Genomic DNA, 21,638 nt, shown 5'->3' on the forward strand with positions numbered 1-21,638 from the left:
CACTCCTCATCATCAAGGACTATCTTCCCAGTAGATGGAACCTCATCATTTCACCTCATCATTTCAGGTTTTCCTCCCACCCGGTTCATTCCAGGAAAAAGGGTTTCCTTTATAGCCCTTTTTACTATTTGCATTGCTGTGAGCTGTGTACTTGTTTACATCTGTCTTTCTAGACTGAATATAAACTTAGGAAGCTCAGGGGTCTGGCCCCTCTTCTGATCCTCTCCTGTCTTAGAACCTAGAATGGTACCTGGCACATAGTAGGTATTGAATAGATAATATGCTCAGTAGAAGAAGAAAGGACTACATATTTTGTGTCACTACAAATTATATAAACACACTTTTAGTATTTTTCAGGCCTTTGACATTCATTCATTCTTTTGCTCTTGGCTTGTGTCAGCTCCCTCTTCCACTGTCTCAGCTGGACCTGTGAACATTTTCCTGTTTCTCAGACATCTCTGGATACCCTTTATGGTTTCTCTCACTCTAGACCTTTTTCCCTCTTTCATAAAGAAAATAGAGGCCACCGGAAATGACTTCTTCAGTTTCCTTTCCTCTGTTCACCTGTATACTTGTCTCACTCCTTACCCATCTTTTCTTCCTCCTTTCCTTGTTCAGAGAAATAGGCGTTCCTACTTCTTTTGGAGGAAATTGCCAAGTTTATACTTAATTTGGTCTTTCTGACACATGTGCACCTGTTGATCACTTTGTCCTTGAAGCTGTTTCCTTGGCATGTATTTGTATTTCTTCCTTCCCAGATGTATTTTTCTAGCTCCTTTCACTTGCTGCCCCTCCATTATTTTACCCGCAAATGTTGTTTTCTTCTGGGCCTCTTATGTTAATTTCTATCTCTGTCCTGGACCTTTCTCCTAAACTCTGGATTCAAATTTCTGACTATTGACCTGACACATCCACTTAGATATCATATCGGAATCTTAGTTTGATTGTGTTCACAATGAAGCCTTTGTCTTTCTTCTCTCCAAACCCCATTCTCTTGTATCTTATCCTCCCTTTCCCAGTAAGAGGCAACTCAAACTTTCAAGTCAGTCCAAACTGAAACCTTGTCTGTTTTCTTTTGCACAAGTCTCACATTTATTCATCCATCAGCAAATTATCACCTTCAAAATATATTCTCAATTTGATCCCTTCTTAGCAACTTTACTACTACCAACTCCGAAGCTGCCATTTCTAGAGCAGATTATTCTCTCTCTCTCTCTCTCTCTCTCTCTCTCTCTCTCTCTTTTCCTCTACTCTTGCTCTTCTACAGTCTGTTTTCAACAAAGCAACCAGAGGGACCCTTTCAAAGTGGAAGGCTGGTTGGGCTGCTCTGGGAATTTGTATGCTCACTGCTCCGTGTCCAGGACTTACAGCACTGCCTGGGCGTATCGATGCCCAGTAAACAGTTACAAGGGAGGGAGGGAAGGAAGGAGGGAAGGAAGGAGGGAAGGAGGGAGGGAAGGAGGGAGGGAAGGAGGGAGGGAAGGAGGGAGGGAGGGAGGGAGGGAGGGAGGGAAGGAAGGAGGGAAGGAAGGAAGGAGGGAGGGAGGGAGGGAGGGAGGGAGGGAGGGAGGGAGGGAAGGAAGGAAGGAAGGAAGGAAGGAAGGAAGGAAGGAAGGAAGGAAGGAAGGAAGTCATTGCATCCTCTTTTCAGTCCACATCCAGTGATCTCCCTTAGTCTCAGTACCTTGATGCTAATACCTCAGTTCATGATCCCAGCTGAGGCTTTGCTGAGGGCCACTTCGAATTCAGTCTGCTCAGTCCTGATCTCTCTGCTCCCACCAGATCTAATTTCTCTCATTTGAGAAAACATAGTCTTTGTTGTACAATATATGAAGGAGTCTTGCCATCGAAGCTAGCTAGAAATACTCTTCCTTTCTTAGATTTTAAATTCTTTCAGACACCACTCTTGGTTCTGCTTCATAAATAAATATGGTCTCTGTTCACACTTATCCATTCTCATTGTTATTGCCAATATGGTCTCTGTTCACACTTATCCATTCTCATTGTTACTGCCTTAGTCAGTCCTGTTCCCTTTCTCACCTAGATAGTTAAAACAAACTTTTAACTACTCTCTCTAGTTTTGTTTACTTCTAGTTTTGCTTTACACTGCTGACAAGATTTCTCTTAAAATACAAATCTAACAGTGTCTCACCTGTGATATTAAGCACGGTTTCCATATCCTGGTCTAGTGCTAACTAGTGTGTTTATTTGTTACTAAGTATTACAGTACTCGGGCCCTAATGAAAGAAAAATAAATTCAGGTACAGAGTTTTTCATTTTTTATGTAATTTTACTTCTTTCATCATATATTATTTGTTTATTCATTTTTTTGGCTAATATTAGATAGTTCAGTAGTTAAAAACATGTTTTTTGATGTTTTGTACTTGGCAAAATACACTGCTCACAAAAATTAGGGGATATTTATAGCTTCATATTCATTTTGACATACTCCTCAAGTTTTGTGAGCAGTATAAAAAGTGGCTATCTGTATTGATCCCCCAAGGGTTTTTTTATTGGTCCGTACAATCTGAAACCACTTATTTTCCTGATTAAATACGTGTTTCTTTTAGGTGACAAGACACATTCTTCATGAAGTGGCTCCTACCTTCTTCAGTCTCACATCCCAGATTCCCTGTTCTGATCTTTTATATAGCAGTGCTACTGAGCTGCATGTCGCTGTTTGAATAAACCGAGTCTTAATCCCTGTTAGTTCCCCCATGTCTCCCCAGCTGACTGCCTGACAGATTCTAATTCATCTTTCCGAGCTGAGCTCAGAAAACATGGTCTCTTTCCTAGGGAGACCCCTGTGTGCTTCCAGGCATCTATGAGGGCTTCATTATGCCCTGGTTCCTTGTTGCAATCAGCATACTGCTTTTTAATGTATTTGCATATTACCTTTCTCCCCTCCCAAAACAGTGAGCTCCTTGGGCCAGGATCTTACGTTATTTATCTCTTTTCCAGCTCTTGGCTTGAGTTTTATAATTTAGTAACTGCATTAAAAGTTATTCTTTTCTGAAGGAAAATGTAATTACTTCCTCAGCCTACATAGTACATTTTTTTACGCCTGGCATTTCTTTAACTTTTTAGTTAGTTTCAGAGTGCTAAATAAATATTCCTTGAAAATGCAAATTATTGTTAATGATTATATACATAATAAGAAAAACAAATCTGTAGCCTTCAACTCAATAATAATCCCTAATGTATTTCCAAATTAGATAGCAATGATTTCAAGTTTGTACTGTACTATTTTTTGAAGATAATTGATGGTTAATTAAATGCATTTGCATACTTGATTTTAACTTAAAAGACTTTATAAAAAAATGCCAAATTAGATTAAACTAGTGCTTTGTCCTGGAGTATCTTATCTGTAACAGTTGTCCAATAAACATGATGTAGAACATGGCTGTCTGATAGCAGTGGTTCTCAAAGTGTAATTTTCAGACCAGCAGCGTCAATATCAGCGTCAGCTGGGAATTTGTTAGCTATACAGATTCTTAAGGCCAACTCTAGATCCACAAAATCAGAAGCTCTGGGAATAGAACCTAACAATGTATTTTAACGAGACCTTAGGGATTCAGTGCCCACCCAAGCTTAAGAACTACTGTCCCGCTGTACAATGCAGACTGACCCACCCAAGCTTAAGAACTACTGTCCCGCTATATACAATGCAGACAACAACCTCGAGCCTTCTTGATTTTAACTATGAAACAAAAAAAATTTTAAATGTTTTTTCGTGAGCGTTCTGGACTTCTGTTCACAACTGTACTATTTCTAAGAAATTTGGTAGAATCATATTTTAGCATGAGAAGATATTTAACAATCATAATAGATTCTGTGATGAAAGATGTGCTTTGAGAAATTTAATCTTCAGCCATATACAAGTATTTGTAAGAGATTAAAAGTAGAGAGACCAGGCCGTAGGCCAGAGTGGTAGGGGGACAGTAGCAGTGACAGTTACACAGATGGAAGGGACAGGAGCAGAGCTTTGCAGAGCCCTTGAAGACCTTGAACTGAATAAAATGCTTAGAAAAAGGGAGGATTCAGAACCAATTTGAAGGTTTAAGCCTGGATGAGTTTATTCCGATCACCATAGCATTTCACTAGACAAGAAAGCTTAATATTTACAAGCTTGAAAATTTACAGTGTAGTTCTTTCTTCAGATAATGTTAAATGTATATTTTGATTTTCACAGCTGGAGGCTTTACTTGTGATGTACACAAAAACATTGAGTACTGCATATTAGATTTTTATTACCTATTTCCTTTCTTTCTTTTTTTAAGTGAGAGGAGGGCTGATAATAAGACAGACTCCTGCATGCCCCCAACTGGGATCCACCCAGCGACCCCCACTTGGGGCCATGCTTGAATCAACTGAGCTTCCCTAGGCACCTGAAGCCAACACTCGGACCAGCCAAGCTGCCCACAGCACTCAGGGCCAATGCTCGAACCAGTCGAGCCACTGGCTGCAAAGGAGAAGAGAGAGAAAGGGGAGAGGAAGGGGGGAGAGAAGCAGACGGTCACTTCTCCAGTGTGCCCTAACCAGGGATCGCACCCGGGACATCCACACACTGGGCTGACGCTCTACCACAGAGCCAACTGGCCAGGGCCTATTATCTATTTTCATGTTAAACATCTTAATGTTATTAGTCATAGGAAAGCATTTTATAAAAAGAGGAGAAAGACAACTCTTAATATTATTGTTAATCTTGAGACCCATATACTGTACCACAGAATAGGTTTATTCATTCGTTCAAAATTAAGTACTAATTTACACCAGGCATTGAGCTAGGTGCTGTGTAAGAAAAAAATATATAAGCAATTACTGTACAATGTAACATATGCTGTAATAGACATGCACAGGTTGCTATAGAAAGTAAGCAGAAGAATACATCATAAATTGTTGCCAACCACTAACAGTGGTTGATAAATTTTGTAAAATAATTTTTTTTTCTCTATTTGTAAGTTGTTTAAATGGAGCCAGAAAAAAATACTATTTGAACACCAAGACTAACTGTTAAAGAAAAACTGTCCATGATTTGTTAAACATCTGGCTTTTGTTTTGGTTGGTAATAGGTTCAACTTCTTGGGGCCGATGGCCTAGAGCAAGATGTTGGTGAGACTGAAGATGACGAATCCTCAGAACAGCGAACCCGGAGACCAATGAATGCATTTCTCTTATTTTGCAAACGCCATCGCTCCCTTGTACGTCAGAAACACCCCAGGCTTGATAACCGAGGTGCTACCAAGATACTAGCTGACTGGTGGGCTGTTCTTGATCCAAAGGAAAAGCAGAAATACACAGACATGGCCAAGGAGGTAGGTTCCAATGACACGGTCTTCTGATGGTTGTGAGCAACCAATTCTGTAACCCCCGGTCAGCAAATAAGGATTTCCCGCTGAAGGCCTAGCAGCAGGGAGGTGAATCCTGAATTAACTGTTACAGGAAAACATAAAGAGCTTTGGTCCTATTTTTGAGTTCTGAGTTACCTTCCAAACACTAGAGGAGTGCCAAGAACAATCTGTTACCAATAGGTTTTTTCACATGGTATGTACACTGATTGATAGGATTGATTTTTTTTCTATTGATTGATTTTAGAGAGACAGAAAGAGGAAGGGGAAGGAGAGAGAAGGGAAGAGAGAGAGAGAGACAGAGAGACAGAGACACAGAGAGAGAAGCATTCATTTGTTGTTCCACTTATTTATACATTTATTGGTTGCTTCCCATATGTTCCCTGACCAAGGATCGAACCCACAACCTTAACATTTCGTGACAATGGTCCGACCGACTGAGCTAAGTGGCCAGAGCCTTAGAGGGGATTGACTTTAATGAATGGTGATTTATTTATTATGAATGTATTTTTTAATTGTTTTTCTAGGAACTCAGCTTCTGTTGTCAGAAAGTGCCTGTGGTAAAGATGACAAGCTTATTTTATAGAGCTGTGTCATGGGAAAGAGTCTTCATCTAGTTCTGATGCTACATAGCCTTGTGATAGTATCTAAGCCAAACTCTGGGTCTCATTTTCTTTTTGTCTTTTTTACTATTAGAATGAGGAAGTTGGACAAAAATTTGTATCCCTTCCATCTCTAACATATTTTATTTTACAATATACACAATTATCAAGAGATATGCCTTGATTTGTTTGTCTTGTACATAGTGCAGCCTGAATATCTACAACTGGTAAATGAGTAAATGGCAGTGGAACGGGATGTCCTATGATGTGCGCAGGCGTATAAACACTACACAGGCGGTAGTTAGTGGGAAGCATTTCCGTGCAAGAAAGCTATTCAGAGAGGTAGAACATTCATAAATTCTAAAGTGGTAGCAGTGACTAAATTTCTTCAAAAATTGTATACTGGTCTGTTTCTAAATTAATTTTAAATTAATGTGAGTTCATCGTACATCTAAAATATATTACATATGGATTTATCAAGTAAGAGGAAAGCAAAGCAGTACCATTGTGGTTAAACCTCTAAGGACTAATTCTAACTATTTCTTCAGTGTTGCCACTTGCAAACAATCTTGATTCTTGAAAACCCTGCTGCCCAAGTATTTGGTTAAATTCTGTGAAAAGATGAACCAGCAGGGGACAAAATAAAAAGAGTTTCAAGTGACACATGTTATTAGACTCTCAGTGTGTGGAAAATAATTATTTTAATTGCTGTGGTTTTATTGAGTTGTTTTAACAAGCTAACATGGAACATAAAAATTTCTTAGGCAATGTTCAGGGAAATTTAAATTCAGAGTAAATGATTAGCCTAGTTACTATGTAATTAATGCTTACATAAGGCTTCAGGAATTGACTACCAAGCATCTGGAAAATTTAAAATCAATGCCAATAACCTACATGATTTTAAATGTTTCAATAGATTCCCACTAGCATAACTATAATTAACAGTAAAACTTTCTCATCAAGTACAGTAGCTTTAGATCTTTTCAGAGTCATGCTTATATGGTAAAAGAAACAATTTCTGAAACCTCATAAGGGGCTGTGTTAGTTTCCTCTAATTAAACAATTGAGTTTGTTTGGGATAACATGCACCCTGTAGCAAGTCTGTGGTTTGCCTGTTCTTAAATACTGCTAATTTACAAACCCAACCCAACAGGTGGCTACTTTTTAGAGGAGGAAGTATTATTTTCATACACGAAATCCCTTACTAAGTACTTAATTAGGGTCACAATACTTGCCGTTGTAATGCATTGTAATCACCTGGTTGGGTGGCCCCCTGTAGTCTACTCCAAGTGGAGCATTCCTGGGTCTTCCCCTCGCACCTCTGTCTACAGCTGATCCTAGGACAGGTTTCTTGTGCGCAGTGTGGACGTGTCAGCCGCGTCCGAAATCCTTGTACAGTCAGCTCTAGGCATAAGTGATGTTTGACTTGTTTCAACTTTTTTACTAATGGTTTTGAAATTATATTAAAGTGCAGGTAATTGTAATTTTGCACTTTTTAAAATATTAATATTGTAGCCTTAATTGGAATGTCAGTTTAATAAACAAAAACTTGTGACTGGCTTCAAAGTCCTATACTGCTTGCTACTGATAAATATGATCTCAGTCCCTCCCGGTCCCCCTCAGGCAGTCGTTTTTAAAAGTATTTTCTATATGTAACCTTTTCATATTAAAACTCCAATTTAAAATATGTTCCTATTAGGACAAGACAAATCCTTTCAGCATAGTTAAGTGTAACTGTGAACGCTTACGTGATATTCACCTATGTCTGTCCTGTCATAATCAGTTAAATGACAAATATTTCATTTTTTTCCTTTTTGTTTTTACAAGAAACATTCTAAAACCAGCAGTAATAATATAACTTTAGAGGGATTTTTTTTTTAACTGCTAAAACTTTCTCTGATCCTTTCCTTTCTTCTGATGAGAAGAAGCACTCGTTTTGGGATTTATTTCCAGTTTCTTGAAATATTGCCCAGTACTAATTTGCGTTGTTGAAAAAAGAGTCAAAATGAGGGTTTCATGTTCTCCGATGAATCTCATTAGAATAGTCATTGGTTATAAGTGATTTAACCCTTTGAGTAGTAGTACAATCGTTCATGTTCATCCTCGTGCCTCTTGACCATCCAGAGTATGATCGACTTATTTTAAAAATGTGTGAGGCAACATTAAAAAAAAGGCAAATATACGTTCTTTTTGTTTCCATAAATTGGTTATCAAACAGTCTCTCTCATGAGCCCTGACCAGGACCCAGCCAACAACCCAGGTCTGGGGCTGATGCTTGAATAAACCGAGCTATCCTCAGTACCTGAGGCTGATGCTCAGACCAACCAAGCCACTGGCTGTAAGAGGGGAAGAGAGAGAGAAGGGAGAGAGGGGAAGGAGAGAGAAGCAGATGGTCTCTTCTTATGTGTTTCCTGACTGGAGATCAAACCCAGCACATCCCTATTCTGGGCCTAGCTCTGTCCAGCTAGGGCCAGAGTTGCTTTCTTAAATCAAGCAATATGCAAGATAATGCACTGTCGTGGCTGTTCACATATTCTGATTTCTGACTGTGACTGCTTGTTAGGAGATGCAGAAATAATATGACTTTTTTAAAAACATATTTGTATATATACTCTTACAAATACAGGAATACAAGTCTGCCTTACTGCCTAGGAATATTACTAGAACCTTCCTCTCTTCTTTTAAACCAATGATTATAATTAATTCACAGTTAGTGGATCACATATCATGACCTTCAGGTTGACCAGAGCCCAGTGCAAAGGAGAGGGGAGAATCTGGAAAGTTAAGGCAATTTTAAATGACGTTTATAATATCCTCTCTCCTTTTGTGTAGAATCAGAGCCATGGGGCATTTGATTGGTTGGCTGGTTCATCGTGGGCTTAATGTTTTACGTAAGACCAGCAAGTAAAGTCAGTTGTGATTGTCCCCATTTCTTCAAAACACAGGGAGTTGTTATCTTGATCACTCGTCCATTTATGAGGCTGGATACTCTCGCCTGTTTGACTTTAGCATCCTTTCACTATATGCTGCTCTCTTTAGATGCCTGAGAAATAAGTAGATTTGAGTACGTATGGAAAGAAAAGTTACAATAAAACGTCATGGGTCTTAGGGGAAAAGTCTACCTCTGCTGGGATGAGATTAAATGGGAGCATTTCAGGAGCGGCTTTAGAACTTGATAAAAGCTGGCCTGGGCATTGGCATAGGATTCAGAGAAAGAGGTAAGGGTAAGAGCAGATATAAGAAAGTAAGAACAAATACAGAAACAAGAAAGTTAGTTTTACCGCAAGCCTAGCCTATGTGTAGGAGAGTTAACAGGAACTGATGATATTAAGGGAAAATCATGAGGGACCAGGCTGAAAAGTTTGGAGGTTCAGTTGTATGCCAATAAGAAAGCTATGGAATTAAGCACAATAACATGTAATTTGAATGTAAACTATAATAGCCTTTTGTAAATGTTGGTATCTGTTTTTGTTAATACATTGTCACTGCCACACAACTCCATGGAGTTTTTTTTAGATTTTATTTATTCATTTTAGAGAGAGGAAACAGAGAGGAAGAGGGAAGGAGCAGGAAGCATCAGCTCTCATATGTGCCTTGACCAGGCAAGCCTGGGGTTTCGAACTGGTGACCTCAGCATTCCAGGTCAATGCTTTACCCACTCTGCCACCACAGGTCAGGCATAACTCCATGGAGTTTTTAGTGACTAGTTCTTTTTCTATACCTCAAAATAAAATTAAATTGTTTTTGGATATTTATTAATAACAAAATACTTTTTGTAAAGACCATTCATTCCCTTGTTTTGGTTTCATCAGAGATGGATTCTTCTCAAAAGAAGGTATTCTCTCATTTTCTCATGCATTATAACGAGAATTCTGGTAGCTGTCACGAAAGAACCTGTATTCTTACAATCTCGTGGTGGCACCTTGCACATTCCTACACTGACAGTAGCCCCTCGTTTACTCAGCATCTTTAAGAAGCAGATGTTACACATTGCTGTTCTTTTAAATACTTTTTATGCATTTATCCTGGAAATTCTACTTAAAATTCTGTTTATGTATTTCCTTACTTCAAGTATTCAGAACGCCTTTTGAATTTTTTTTGAAAGTTTCAACTCATTGTACACAAACAAGAATTATTTTATAATGTGTAATTTGGTAAGACCTTTGTAAACAATTGCATTTTATTCACATTTTTGTCTGTGTATTAAATGATTCTCAACTTTTTGTTCTTTTGAATTTCCTCTTGCTTTCCCCTGGGTCTTTTTTTTAGCTGTGCCCTCCACTGTTGATTGACATTTCTCTCCTCTGTCAGTTTCTTTTAACTACCTCTAATGAACTGACTTCCTGTTGATGGGGTTTTCTGGATGTGGCTTAAGTAGGGCTCCCACCATTTGGGGGGGAAATGTGGATAATAAAAGCAAAGGGTTTTGCTCTATGTTTCACAATATTCCCTGTTTCTGAAACCTTTCCCATTCCTGTGTTTCAGATAACAGTGCCTTTTTACAGTATTTAAAAAAATAAGCATTTGTCTTTGAAATTGTAGTAATTAATTTCTGAATATTGTTCCTCCTTTTATAAACATTTAACTCATTTAACTCTCAAATGAAACCCATGAGGTAGATACTGTATTTCAAAGCTAAAGAGGAAGAAACTGAGGCCCAGAAACACTGTAACCTGTCCAGGGAAGCAGGTAGTAGTAGCAGCGCTGAGGCTTCTGTGCTTGGTCTTCTCCCTCCTCAGACCTTTGTGAGTTTCCACATCCAGAAAGTGGCAGTAAAGATGCCTGCCCTCCCTGGGTCAGGGTGAGATACAAAAAAGGCAAACGTAGGTACAAGCATTCTGTAAAGTTTAAAATGCTATAAATGTTACTTTTATTGTTATTCCTGAAGAGCAAAATTATGTTTGTTTGTATTTGATACCTCTATATTTACTTTTTTTAATTAGGAACTTTGAATACAATGAAGGGCTACAAAAATGCAAACTTTGTCTTTGAAACATAAGAATCAACAAAATGAAATGTATCATTTGCCCAACTTGGCAGACACTGTCCATTGTGATTAATAGCCCCCAAGAAAATAGATGTTCAATTAGGTGAACTAATGACTTGATTAAAAAAAAATCAATTTGCTAGTTGTTAGTAAGCACTAGCATTTAAATATTCAAATAAAATAAAATGATAAGGACTTTATAATGACCCCATAAACAGTGATAGACCTCATGGAGTGTTAAATTGAGAATTTAAACTGAGTCTCCTAAAACTCATTTTGATGTTAGTTTCAGATGTTCATTTTTAGATTGGTTGAGGGGCCTAATACTGGAACATCATGTAAGAATTTTGGTAGTTTTTATAAGAAGAAAGTTCCAGTTATGAGCCACGCTGCCGCTAACACTCAGACTTTTCGTTCCTTAGGTATCCCCCCCCCCCCCCGCCCCTCACCAGGGTTGATTCACTAGATAAGTTCGGCCCCAGTAAGATATCACATCCCTTGCTGAGAATCATGTAGTAATATGCTTTGGTGAAAATCAATACATCTACTGAAAATGATAATACTGTCATCCTTATGCAAGAATTATTACCAGCATCAACTCTTTAAAGCACTGATGATACTAATAAAAGCCAGCTTAAATGAACATATAATGCAGAGCTGTGCTGAAAACAACACCATGCGGTGACAGTCACTGACCATAATCATTTCTCTTTCTCTTCCACGTACGCTCCCCCCCCCACACACACACACCCGCCTCCATCTCAGCACTTCGTGAGCGTCAGCTGGGTGACAGACTGCTCAGACACTGGGGAGGGATGAGAGCCCTGCTCAGAGTCTCTGGCTCCGTACTGTTTACAGTCCACATGAGCCACACAGACATACAGGGTGGGACAAATGTAGGTTTACAGTTGTTCATGTAGAAAGGGATACAATAATTAATAAATAACGATACAGGAATAAACTCTTATGTTTCACATACTCACAACTGTAAACCTACTTTTGCTTACCCTGTTTTATTTCTTTGTACACAAGGTCCATAGACCCTCCCCTGGCTCAGGCATGAAAAGTGGTTTTGCAAAAGGTCTATTAAAGGGGAGGCTACCTATGGGTTGAAGAACAAAGGGCAAGAAAAAGGCCTGGAGTATGTGGGACTTTATGGAAAACGGTAACTGAAAAATCATTATGAGGATCAATATGCTGTCACTGTCACAATATTAATCTTGCAAAATTTTAAACTCAGTGTAAATAATCAATACCAAGATAATATTTATCGGCCCAATCAAGTTATATGGAGCAAAAGATTAAGAATGTGTGAGATAGAGAAAAGAATAGCACAACCCTTGTCTCTAAGGAGTTTAATGCTGAGACGGAGAAAACATCAATTCACGTAAAGATAACTGGTCAGTGCAAGCAGGATATGAACACCAAGTGTGGACAGAGACAGGAAGAGCCTCAGGGTGTCACAATGTCTTACCTGTCCTTGGAACTAGGCACCTCATCCATCGTTTGCTCTGATTTCAGCTGTAAGACACAAGAGAAAGGCCTAATCATTTGTTGTGATGAGGTTATTAAGGAAAAGAATTACAGAAAATGCTGAGAAAGATAGAAATAAGGGAAGACTATATTTGTCTGCAACAAATAACTGAGTGAAACTATTAGCATGCTGGTCTACCACGTGAGCAAATACTTATCATCACAGAATTAAAAGGGCCAAAGAGCTAGGCCCACCCATATGAACCTGCAGGGCGAGGCTGTTCACATTGGGGGAGGAGAGGAAGCTCAGTTGTCCTCTAAGCATATCAATCTCAGGCAACTGGTTCTACCTTGTAAGTAACCTTTTGCTAATATATAATTGCCAAAAATCTCCCATTAAAGTAAAAAGTCACTTCATGGCTTCCTTTTTTTCCCCTGCAAATTTCCAACCCATTAGATAAGCTAAGTGGTTCTACTTCATAGTTACAGCTCCTGATTCATGCTAGGTGCTCAGTAAATGCTGGTTCTCCTCTCTCCAACCCCAACCACCACATTTCATTAGCAATAATGAGAAATCGGTTGTTCAGAAATGTTAATAAATATGTCTCCTTTGTGACAGCATTTTGCCCACTTCATATATGACAATGGCATTATTATACTATACCAAAAAACAATGCCTTATGTTAATTGTTTAAAAATTGAGCTTCAACATTACTTTTCCAGATCATTTATAAGAATGAAAATTTGATGTTAAAAAGCAGCTTAATGTTAATGAAAGATATGTCTACTATTTTCCAACTGTTTGTTTTCAGTTGGGGGGGTGCTACCTTAAAGTCCAGTAGTATTTCTAGTTCTTAATACAATCTAGATCAGGGGTCCCCAAACTGTGGCCCCCTGAGGCCATTTATACGGCCCCCGCCACACTTCCGGAAGGGGCACCTCTTTCATTGGTGGTCAGTGAGAGGAGCATAGTTCCCATTGAAATACTGGTCAGTTTGTTGATTTAAATTTACTTGTTCTTTATTTTAAATATTGTATTTGTTCCAGTTTTGTTTTGTTTTTTTTTTTACTTTAAAATAAGATATGTGCAGTGTTCATAGGGATTTGTTCATAGAGTTTTTTTTATGGTCCAGCCCTCCAACGGTCTGAGGGCCAGTGAACTGGCCCCTGTGTAAAAAGTTTGGGGACCCCTGATCTAGATCTTCTTAACAGTTGAAAGAGAATGGCAACCCTGGGGGGGTCCAGTAACCGGGGAGCCTGGGAACGTCTGTACAAAACAGGGCAGTTGATTCTGGTGCAAATATGTGAGCTATTGCCATAAAATAAAATCTACCAGAATTTTGGAGGATAGATGACACAGTAAATTATCTGATATTTTAAAAAGAGATGTGACACATTTTGTAATTTTATAACTGCAGGAAGCTAAGTAAACCCCACTATAATACATTCTGAGACCGCTGTACTGCACTCAGTGGCAGGCAGAAATCCTTATCCAAGGGTGAGAGAGGAAAGGAAGATTTATAAAGTGGCACCAATCTCTACTTCCTTGTTCTAGGACCTTCCCCTCACAAAAATGTAAAAACCTTACTATTTAAATAATAAGTCTCAATAGCACTATCTGAATTATCGTTGCTCGATATCTTTAACAGAAAGAAAATTAGACTGTTTTATGTGACGGAACACTGAATTAAGTTTATATGGTCATGACAGAACAAAAATCTTTTAAGTTATACATTAACCTGCAAAACTTTCATGATAAAAACAACTCCAGTAAAAATCACACACTCCAAAAACTGACTTGACTGAGTAGTCACGGAATTGCTTGGCGATTCTATTGTGGAAAAGTCATAAAGGAAAAACTGAACGCAGTGGAATTGGCTATAGATATTGTTACCTAAACTGGCTCTAAGGATTACTGTGGCTTCAGTAGTTCGTTTTCAAATGTAAAATCTTTCAAAGGATAATTTTATTTCCTACTATGGGTAATTAGGAGAAAAGTCAGTTTAATCCGTTTATATTACAAAAAAAAAAATCAAAATTTCAGAATTTTTTTAAATCTGGTTTTGTTACTTTTTTGAGAGTAAATAGGGATCTGGGTGAGTAAACAGCCACATTTCTGAAAGTGCATTAAGAGATAAATTCACATTAAATAATTTGAACTGTAAAATGTTTTTGTTTTTTTTTTAAATGTGTTCACTGAGGTTTAGTTCATTTCCTTAAACACTTCAGACTTTCCCCTAACAAAATAGTTTATGGCATGAATTTGCAATATGCCAAACAGTGCAGAAGTTAACTTTTATGTACATTTGAATGATCACGAATTCCAAAGTCGTCAATATTTACTGTAGTAAGTGGAACTTTCATAACTGGAACTTTTTTCTTATAAAAATACCAGATTTTTTTTTCCTTGTGACAAATATGTTAATTTGTTTGAAAGTCTTTTGTCACATTATTGAGTGGTGACCTTTGTCCAAATGACTGTTCATCTGACAAACCGAGCCTGTGTGTCGCTTGGTGGAGCACAATCATGATGCATGTGTCTGCTGCTTCCATTCTCACCTCACCTACCATTTGTCACTTCCTCCCTCTAGACAGCAGGCAGGGCGACCTGTCTGCCCCAGCTTCCTGGGTGGTCCTCGTTTACCTGTAGGGCAGGGCGTCTTGTCTGTTGCATTTGTACCTCCAAATACATGCTGCCACGGGAGGGTACATTCTAGTTTGGCTCTGACCTTGTGTCCCGTTTTCATTATTTTTGTAAGAAAGGTAGAACTATCTTACCATTTTTTTATGCTGACTTTCCTTCTACATGCACTGATGTATCAAATGCAGATATACAGTTTTTAGTAAAAAATAAGGGATTTTGCAGAAAATTTTAATTAAGATAATTCTAAATAATTCACCATTGACTATCTACAGTACAATTTTCATTTGTTATGATTTGAAGTTGTGAAGTGCTGAGAAAAGTTTGTTATTTGAATTATATATACTTTTCTTACACCAAGGATAAAGGAACCTTTTCCTATTGGGCTAAATAAAAAGCTTTGGAGTTTAAAGGAATTGCATTAAGTGAATAGAATATCCAGCAGGAATAACATATAATGAGTGAAGAATACATAGACTATCCATTTTATCAGATGACATAACTTTTGGCAGTATGTAATGAACAGCAATAAATTTTTCAAATTTCAGTTTGTCGGAAAAGGGGGAGGAAGTGGCAGATGGGGAAGAAAGGGCTGTAGGAGAAAGCCAGGGGAAGGTAAAGGGGAAGAGAAGGGGTCAGTGGGGGCTGAAACCTCCAAGTGAGGATAAAGTTTGTGCTGGATTGATTGCAACACCGCACATTACAGCTCTCAATGTATTCACAGGGACAATCACGGGTGCTCGTTACAAAACTCTGAGATGTTGCCCAGTGCAGTCACACTTTATGAATGGAGGAATTGATGGAGGGGTTGATGCTGAGAAGGGTTAAATAACTGGTTTGATGTCCATAGCTGGCAAGTGGCATAGATGGGCTTTGAACCTAGGTGTCCAGTCTCTGCACCCAGTACTGTTTTTCCTACGTGGCCTTGTCTCTTCAAATGGCTGAGAAGTTACATAGTACTTTGCCCTACCTTGTTCCCTTCTGTTCTCGATCTGGGTTTATTATCCCACAGCTGATTACTTTGCGCTGTTTGCCTGCATTTTCCTTACTAGTACATCAAAGCACAGATTTAATTTGTACTGTACTTACCAAATTAAGCAGTGAGCAGAACCTGGCTACTGGCTTTGATACTGACTCACACTTTGTAATATGTACCAGATACCATGCTATCTATGCACCACTGTTCACAATAACAGTAGGCATTTTGGTGGTTTCAGTCTATGGAAACTAAGGCCGAGGTCCAGAGATGTTATATTCTCCATTTTTGGTTCCACCTTGGTCACTATAGTGTAGCCAAAGTAGAAGTGTTAGAGTTTGAACTCCAGTTTTTCTGTCTTCAAAGCCCTTGACTCTCTTCATGACAAATAACTCCCTCTCTTCACCAAGGTCAGGTAGCTTTTTGTATACTAACAAAATATCGAGGATTGAAAGATAAAACGTTGGCTACCTCTGTACCCTCATCCCACAAATGAACATTTTATTAAATGAATTCATTTTGTGAATTGTCGTTCTTCTACAAGGAAAGCCATTGAAGTTATGAAAGTGGTTTTTTTCCCACTAATTATCCAAATGGGGTGATGACATGAAGGCTATTAGAACATTTTTTTCTCTATGTGTTAATTAAAACCTGTTGTTTATTCTTTATTTATAGTATAAAGATGCATTTATGAAAGCAAATCCTGGCTACAAATGGTGTCCTACCACAAACAAGCCTGTGAAATCCCCAACACCCACTGTTAATCCACGAAAGAAGCTATGGGCCTTCCCATCTGACTCTTCAAGAGACTTGCCAAGCCCCAAGAAAGCAAAGACTGAAGAAACGCCTCAGCTTAACTTTGGAATGGCCGGTGAGTGTAAACACTAGTTATACCTGTTCTTTAAGGACAGGGCAATATATTTAGGCAGTACTTTTCCCAAATGATACAGAGAGAAAGAGAGAGATAGAGAGGTAAAATACATGACCAGTAGGAAATAATGGCAAATGTAACATTACACATCTTAAAGCTTTGGAGCATAGCATAAATAGAAGAATGAGTGTATATAATTTAAGAAAGGAGGTACAGACCAAGTGGTAGAGTCATTATACAAATATGTGTGAATTCTTGATGTTTGTTGGCATTATGAGAAAGCAGAGAGCAATGTGGAGACTGTCAGCTCAGGGAATTTTATAATGCAACAAACACATAGTTCATAGACACATACCCAGTAAGCTGTCTCAGTAAGCTCCTTAGTTATGATGGATACTTAACACAGCCACAATTATCTAGTTCATCTGAGGATGTGAAACATCAAGGGCAATAATATAAATACGAACAGCCCCATCACAGATCTGAGATGGACCTGCCAGCTGTTTCTTAGAGGGAATTCCCACCCTACCCCCGTTCCCGTATGAGCTGAGCAAATTTAAAATTCCAGATGGTCCCATTTGTTATGGGACCTTTAATACTCTTTAACGGTGGTAAGGAATCGCTAACGCTCTTTCTAACAGTGAAATGAAATACACTCACCCTGTAAATGGCTCTTGTCTTCCCTGGCTGTTGCAATGTAGTATTCATATGGAGGGGTTTTCCTGGATGACATTGAGAGATTGGGCAGGATGGAAGCAGTGGAGTTGAGGTTGAGCTCTACAATTTCTATTTTATTATTATAAGCAAATTTCTTCTCAATGAGAACACTGAACCGTTGGTAATTGGAAAAGTTGGGAAAGGAGGTTGATTCTGATGACACTTCTTTTTTTTTTTTAAATGGCCAGTAGGCCTAATGCGACTTAATGGTTTAGCGTGTGATTTGTGATATAATGTGGTAGTGTCATACCTAAACCTAAGAAATGCAGTCTGATATAATGGTGGCATTCTGGGAGAACACAGTCTGCAGGTGATTGTTACTTAAGTGTCTATAGAATGAGAGCTTCCAAAATGATACCATATTTCTCCATGTATAAGACGATCCCACGTGTAAGGCACACCTTAATTTTAGGGCCCGAATTTTGAAAACTAAAATTTATTACATAAAGTTATTGAACTCAAGTTTTATTCATCATAAAACTTATACAACTCCTCATCACTATCAAAACTCCCAACTATTAACTTGTCTTCATCTGCGTCTGATGACGAATCACTGTCTTCAACAACGAGCGCAAAAACAAGTGCGAATAAGTGGGAAATGCAAATAAAAAAATCTGCAAGCACTGTATAAGACGCACCCAGTTTTTAGACCCCAGAATTTTCTAAAAAGGGTGCGTCTTATACCTGGGGAAATGCAGTACTTTCGCATATCCCAGAAGAATCAAAACAGGGATCTTTCCTTATTTTAATTGTCACTTTGTATAATTTTAGCTTCAAACCACTTGCTAGTAGTCTTGGTGAGCATTTTGGACTTCCCAGATTATACCAGTTGGCGTGTTTTATAAAACATTTTGTTATCAGGACCAAAAAAAGAATATATGGATGATTGGCTTCTAACTGAATTTCTTCTATTATTATTTATCTTGCATTGCTTTTTCTTCCAATTTTAAATCTGGGTCAGTCTATGTAGGGTTTTTGCATACAGTGGCTCTCTACAAATAAAAAATAATTGTAGATAAATTACATAATGTTATGAATGATGTCTTTTCCTAGCACTGCTCCTGACAGCTTATTGTTCTACCTTTTATACCTACAAATTTAAAACAGGACCTAGATTTCAACCAAGATATTTATAGGTCAGCTTTTAAAAACTGTTCTCCAGAGCAAATACAAGGAAGAAAATGAAAACACCTTTCTTGCATTTATCTCATTCTGTAGGGGCTTGTGGTGGATATTGGAAATCTATGCTCAGAGCCCTTGTTAAGTTAGTATATAGTGTCTAACATTGTCTGATATTCCTAGTTCTTTTCTCAATACAATGAAAGCTAATTAGTTTGCCTTTAAGACATGGTTCCTAGCAGTTTGAATCTAGGAGATACTGTAGGGCTATTAGGGGCCAGTTTAAGCTTTTCCTCAACATGGAATCGGGTTTTTTGGTTTGTTTTGTTTGCCTTATAGTTCTTGTCACGTGACTTTTTGCTGTTTTGAATAACCTCAAAGCAGTCAGTTGAATGATCTCCAACAAGGGAAAGCTATGTAGAATTTAATTGAGTATAAACCCCCTTAGTGAAGGGAAGGCATACTCTTGATGTAAATATATTTTGGATATTTCTAAGTAACATTATATAATTATAAATTAACACAAAGCATGATGGTAGTTTCTTGGTCTGTATTTTAGTATCTATAGCAAAGTTACATTGGTATATAACAAATAAAATTTATCATATAAGTGTTTTCCTATTTTACTTTATAATTTAAATTAACACATTTATATCTTTATTAGAAAACCATCCTCTAATTCTCCTGCTCTGTAAAATGACAGCTGCAAAAGTATTTAGCTGCCCAAAGAACCAAAGTAAACTTTTTTATTTTGCTAAATTCATTTCCTTCTCCTGATTTTTATTTTTAAATAGGCGGAAGTGTTTTAACAACCACAAAAGTTCTTAACTAACAAAAAGCTTTATTTCATCAAATCATTATGTTCTTGTGTATTCTATATGTGTGTCTTCCTTTGTGGCTACTTTTAAACATTAAGTCTTGACCACCCTATCATTTGGTGACCTATTTTCCACTCTAATAACATCTTCCATTTTTTATTTAACTACTTCAGATTTTTTTCAATTTTTAAAAATATTTCTATAAAAAATGTGATCTTAGTTGCTTCATGAGTTCTTAAGACAGATTGAATACAAAGATATATTTAAGGGCATAACTTTAAACAAATTTAAAAATGGAAAAAAAAACAAAACAAAACAGAAACTCTTGAATGTCTTTAGGCAACAATATGCCTGATCTTCATTTTTAATTGTAGAGATTCCTAAAATTAAAAAGTCATGTATTGAGGGCCTGCGTGCACTACAGTAGGCACTGAGTTAGGCTTTTTCACTTATGTTATTTCATTGCAGTTCTGAAATTTAATTAACTTAAGATAGCCTTAAAGAATATAGGTTCTAAATGTCTGAACTACTTTCTTTTATAACCCCGGGTCATAGATCTACCAATTTGCTGTTTTTCTTTTTCCTTTTTGTTTCTGTTGATTATTGAGGGAATGAAAACAAAGACCTTCGGGAGTACAGAAAGGATTCATTTTGAATCTTAAAGCTATTTCAAGAAAGAGCCTGACTGTACCCCTAAGATTTAATATGTCAGAGAGACATCATTTTTCAAGTTTTAAAGAAAGATTATTTGAACAAAGCTTACTAGATTTTGCAGGTTCGTTTATAAAATTTTCCTCTGTTCTCTAGTTCCTCTGACAACCTGGTACTTTTATCAGCTCTGATTTTCCATGGCAGAAATAACAATTTGAGAATAACAATCTCAAACGTTTTAGAAGATAACCATAAGCACTCTTTTGTTTAAAAACGTTTTCGCCTAAATTCTCCATGCAGCAAGGAAAGAAGCATCACATTAGGGACACAACTTGTGTTGTGAACAGCTGTAGTATTGAAGAATGTATTCTGTTGGAATGGTGGAACACAGTGGTATTAAAAAGGTTGACAAAAGTGTACGTGCTAAGTTCATATATGCCAGGCATAAAGAGTTTTGAAAAGTTTTCTACGAAAAGCTATATGTGGTTCTGTTAGTTTTTATTGCTACTCTGTGAGTTTTCCTCTTTGACTCTGTGGATTGTACATACTTCATGGTTGTAAATTGATGATTTATTTGCTTTTGACTTAGATCCAACTCAAATGGGAGGACTGAGCATGCTGCTGTTAGCGGGGGAACATGCTCTCGGCACATCAGAGGTAAGCGGCTCCGCGTCCCTCGCTGCTCACTCCGGGGGCTGAGAACACAGGCATTAGTATTCTGTTCACACTGTTAGCTCTGCACATCCACTGTTTACAGCTCATGAACAGACTTCGCTTTTGTTTTCATTAAGCTCTGTCTATGTGTTATGGAGGGTAACGAACGGAAGTGGTGTAAACGAGCCCAAGAGGACAAACACAAGTCAGGTGCAGATTTTGGGGTTCCACGAACCTCAGAGTAAGAAATACAACAATACAACGTACGGATAATTAGCATTTGTCAGAACTTTGTATTGAGCCTGTGTCTGTGTTTTGGGGCGGGGGGATATCCTATGATTCATTTAACTCTTCATAACATTCCCTACTTCTGTCATGTTCTCATTTAGACTTGCTAGTGAAAAGATGAGATTTTAAAAGCACGAAACTGTCTCTCTGGTACCTGAATAAATCCAAACTTCTGTTTTAGAAAATCAAGGAGACATGGCATTCCAAAGTTATTTTATTCCTTAAATGGAAAATGAGAAGTACCCAGGCCCTCATGACCTTGGTTTAATGATCTTTTATTCTCTTGTATTGGTCTCCTTTTGCTAAACATTTTTAGGCATGGTTTTGATGGGCAGATTGTCACAGTTACCCATGCATAGTTTGCATTTGTGGAATTCTTCTATATTCTGGACTCATTTAACAGAGACCGGATGAATTAACCTGAAGGTCATGTTATTTTACACTGAGGTACTTGAGACGGAAATTTGTCAATCCCCAACCAGAGTTGCTATGT

At 37.9% G+C, this 21,638-nt stretch overlaps 1 protein-coding gene across 12 annotated transcripts in view; it reads left to right on the forward strand.

The window, feature by feature from the left end:
• Positions 1-21,638, forward strand: part of BBX (BBX high mobility group box domain containing) — a 290,697-nt gene that overhangs the window by 193,223 nt on the left and 75,836 nt on the right. For all 12 annotated transcript variants that reach the window (XM_066347885.1, XM_066347886.1, XM_066347888.1 and 9 more), the window contains 3 exons: positions 5,073-5,315; positions 16,703-16,898; positions 20,793-20,860. In XM_066347885.1, coding sequence (XP_066203982.1) covers positions 5,073-5,315; positions 16,703-16,898; positions 20,793-20,860 — 507 coding nt within the window. The remainder of the gene's footprint in view (positions 1-5,072; positions 5,316-16,702; positions 16,899-20,792; positions 20,861-21,638) is intronic.

Source organism: Saccopteryx leptura, chromosome 8, assembly GCF_036850995.1.
Source record: "Saccopteryx leptura isolate mSacLep1 chromosome 8, mSacLep1_pri_phased_curated, whole genome shotgun sequence".
Lineage (NCBI taxonomy): Eukaryota > Metazoa > Chordata > Mammalia > Chiroptera > Emballonuridae > Saccopteryx > Saccopteryx leptura.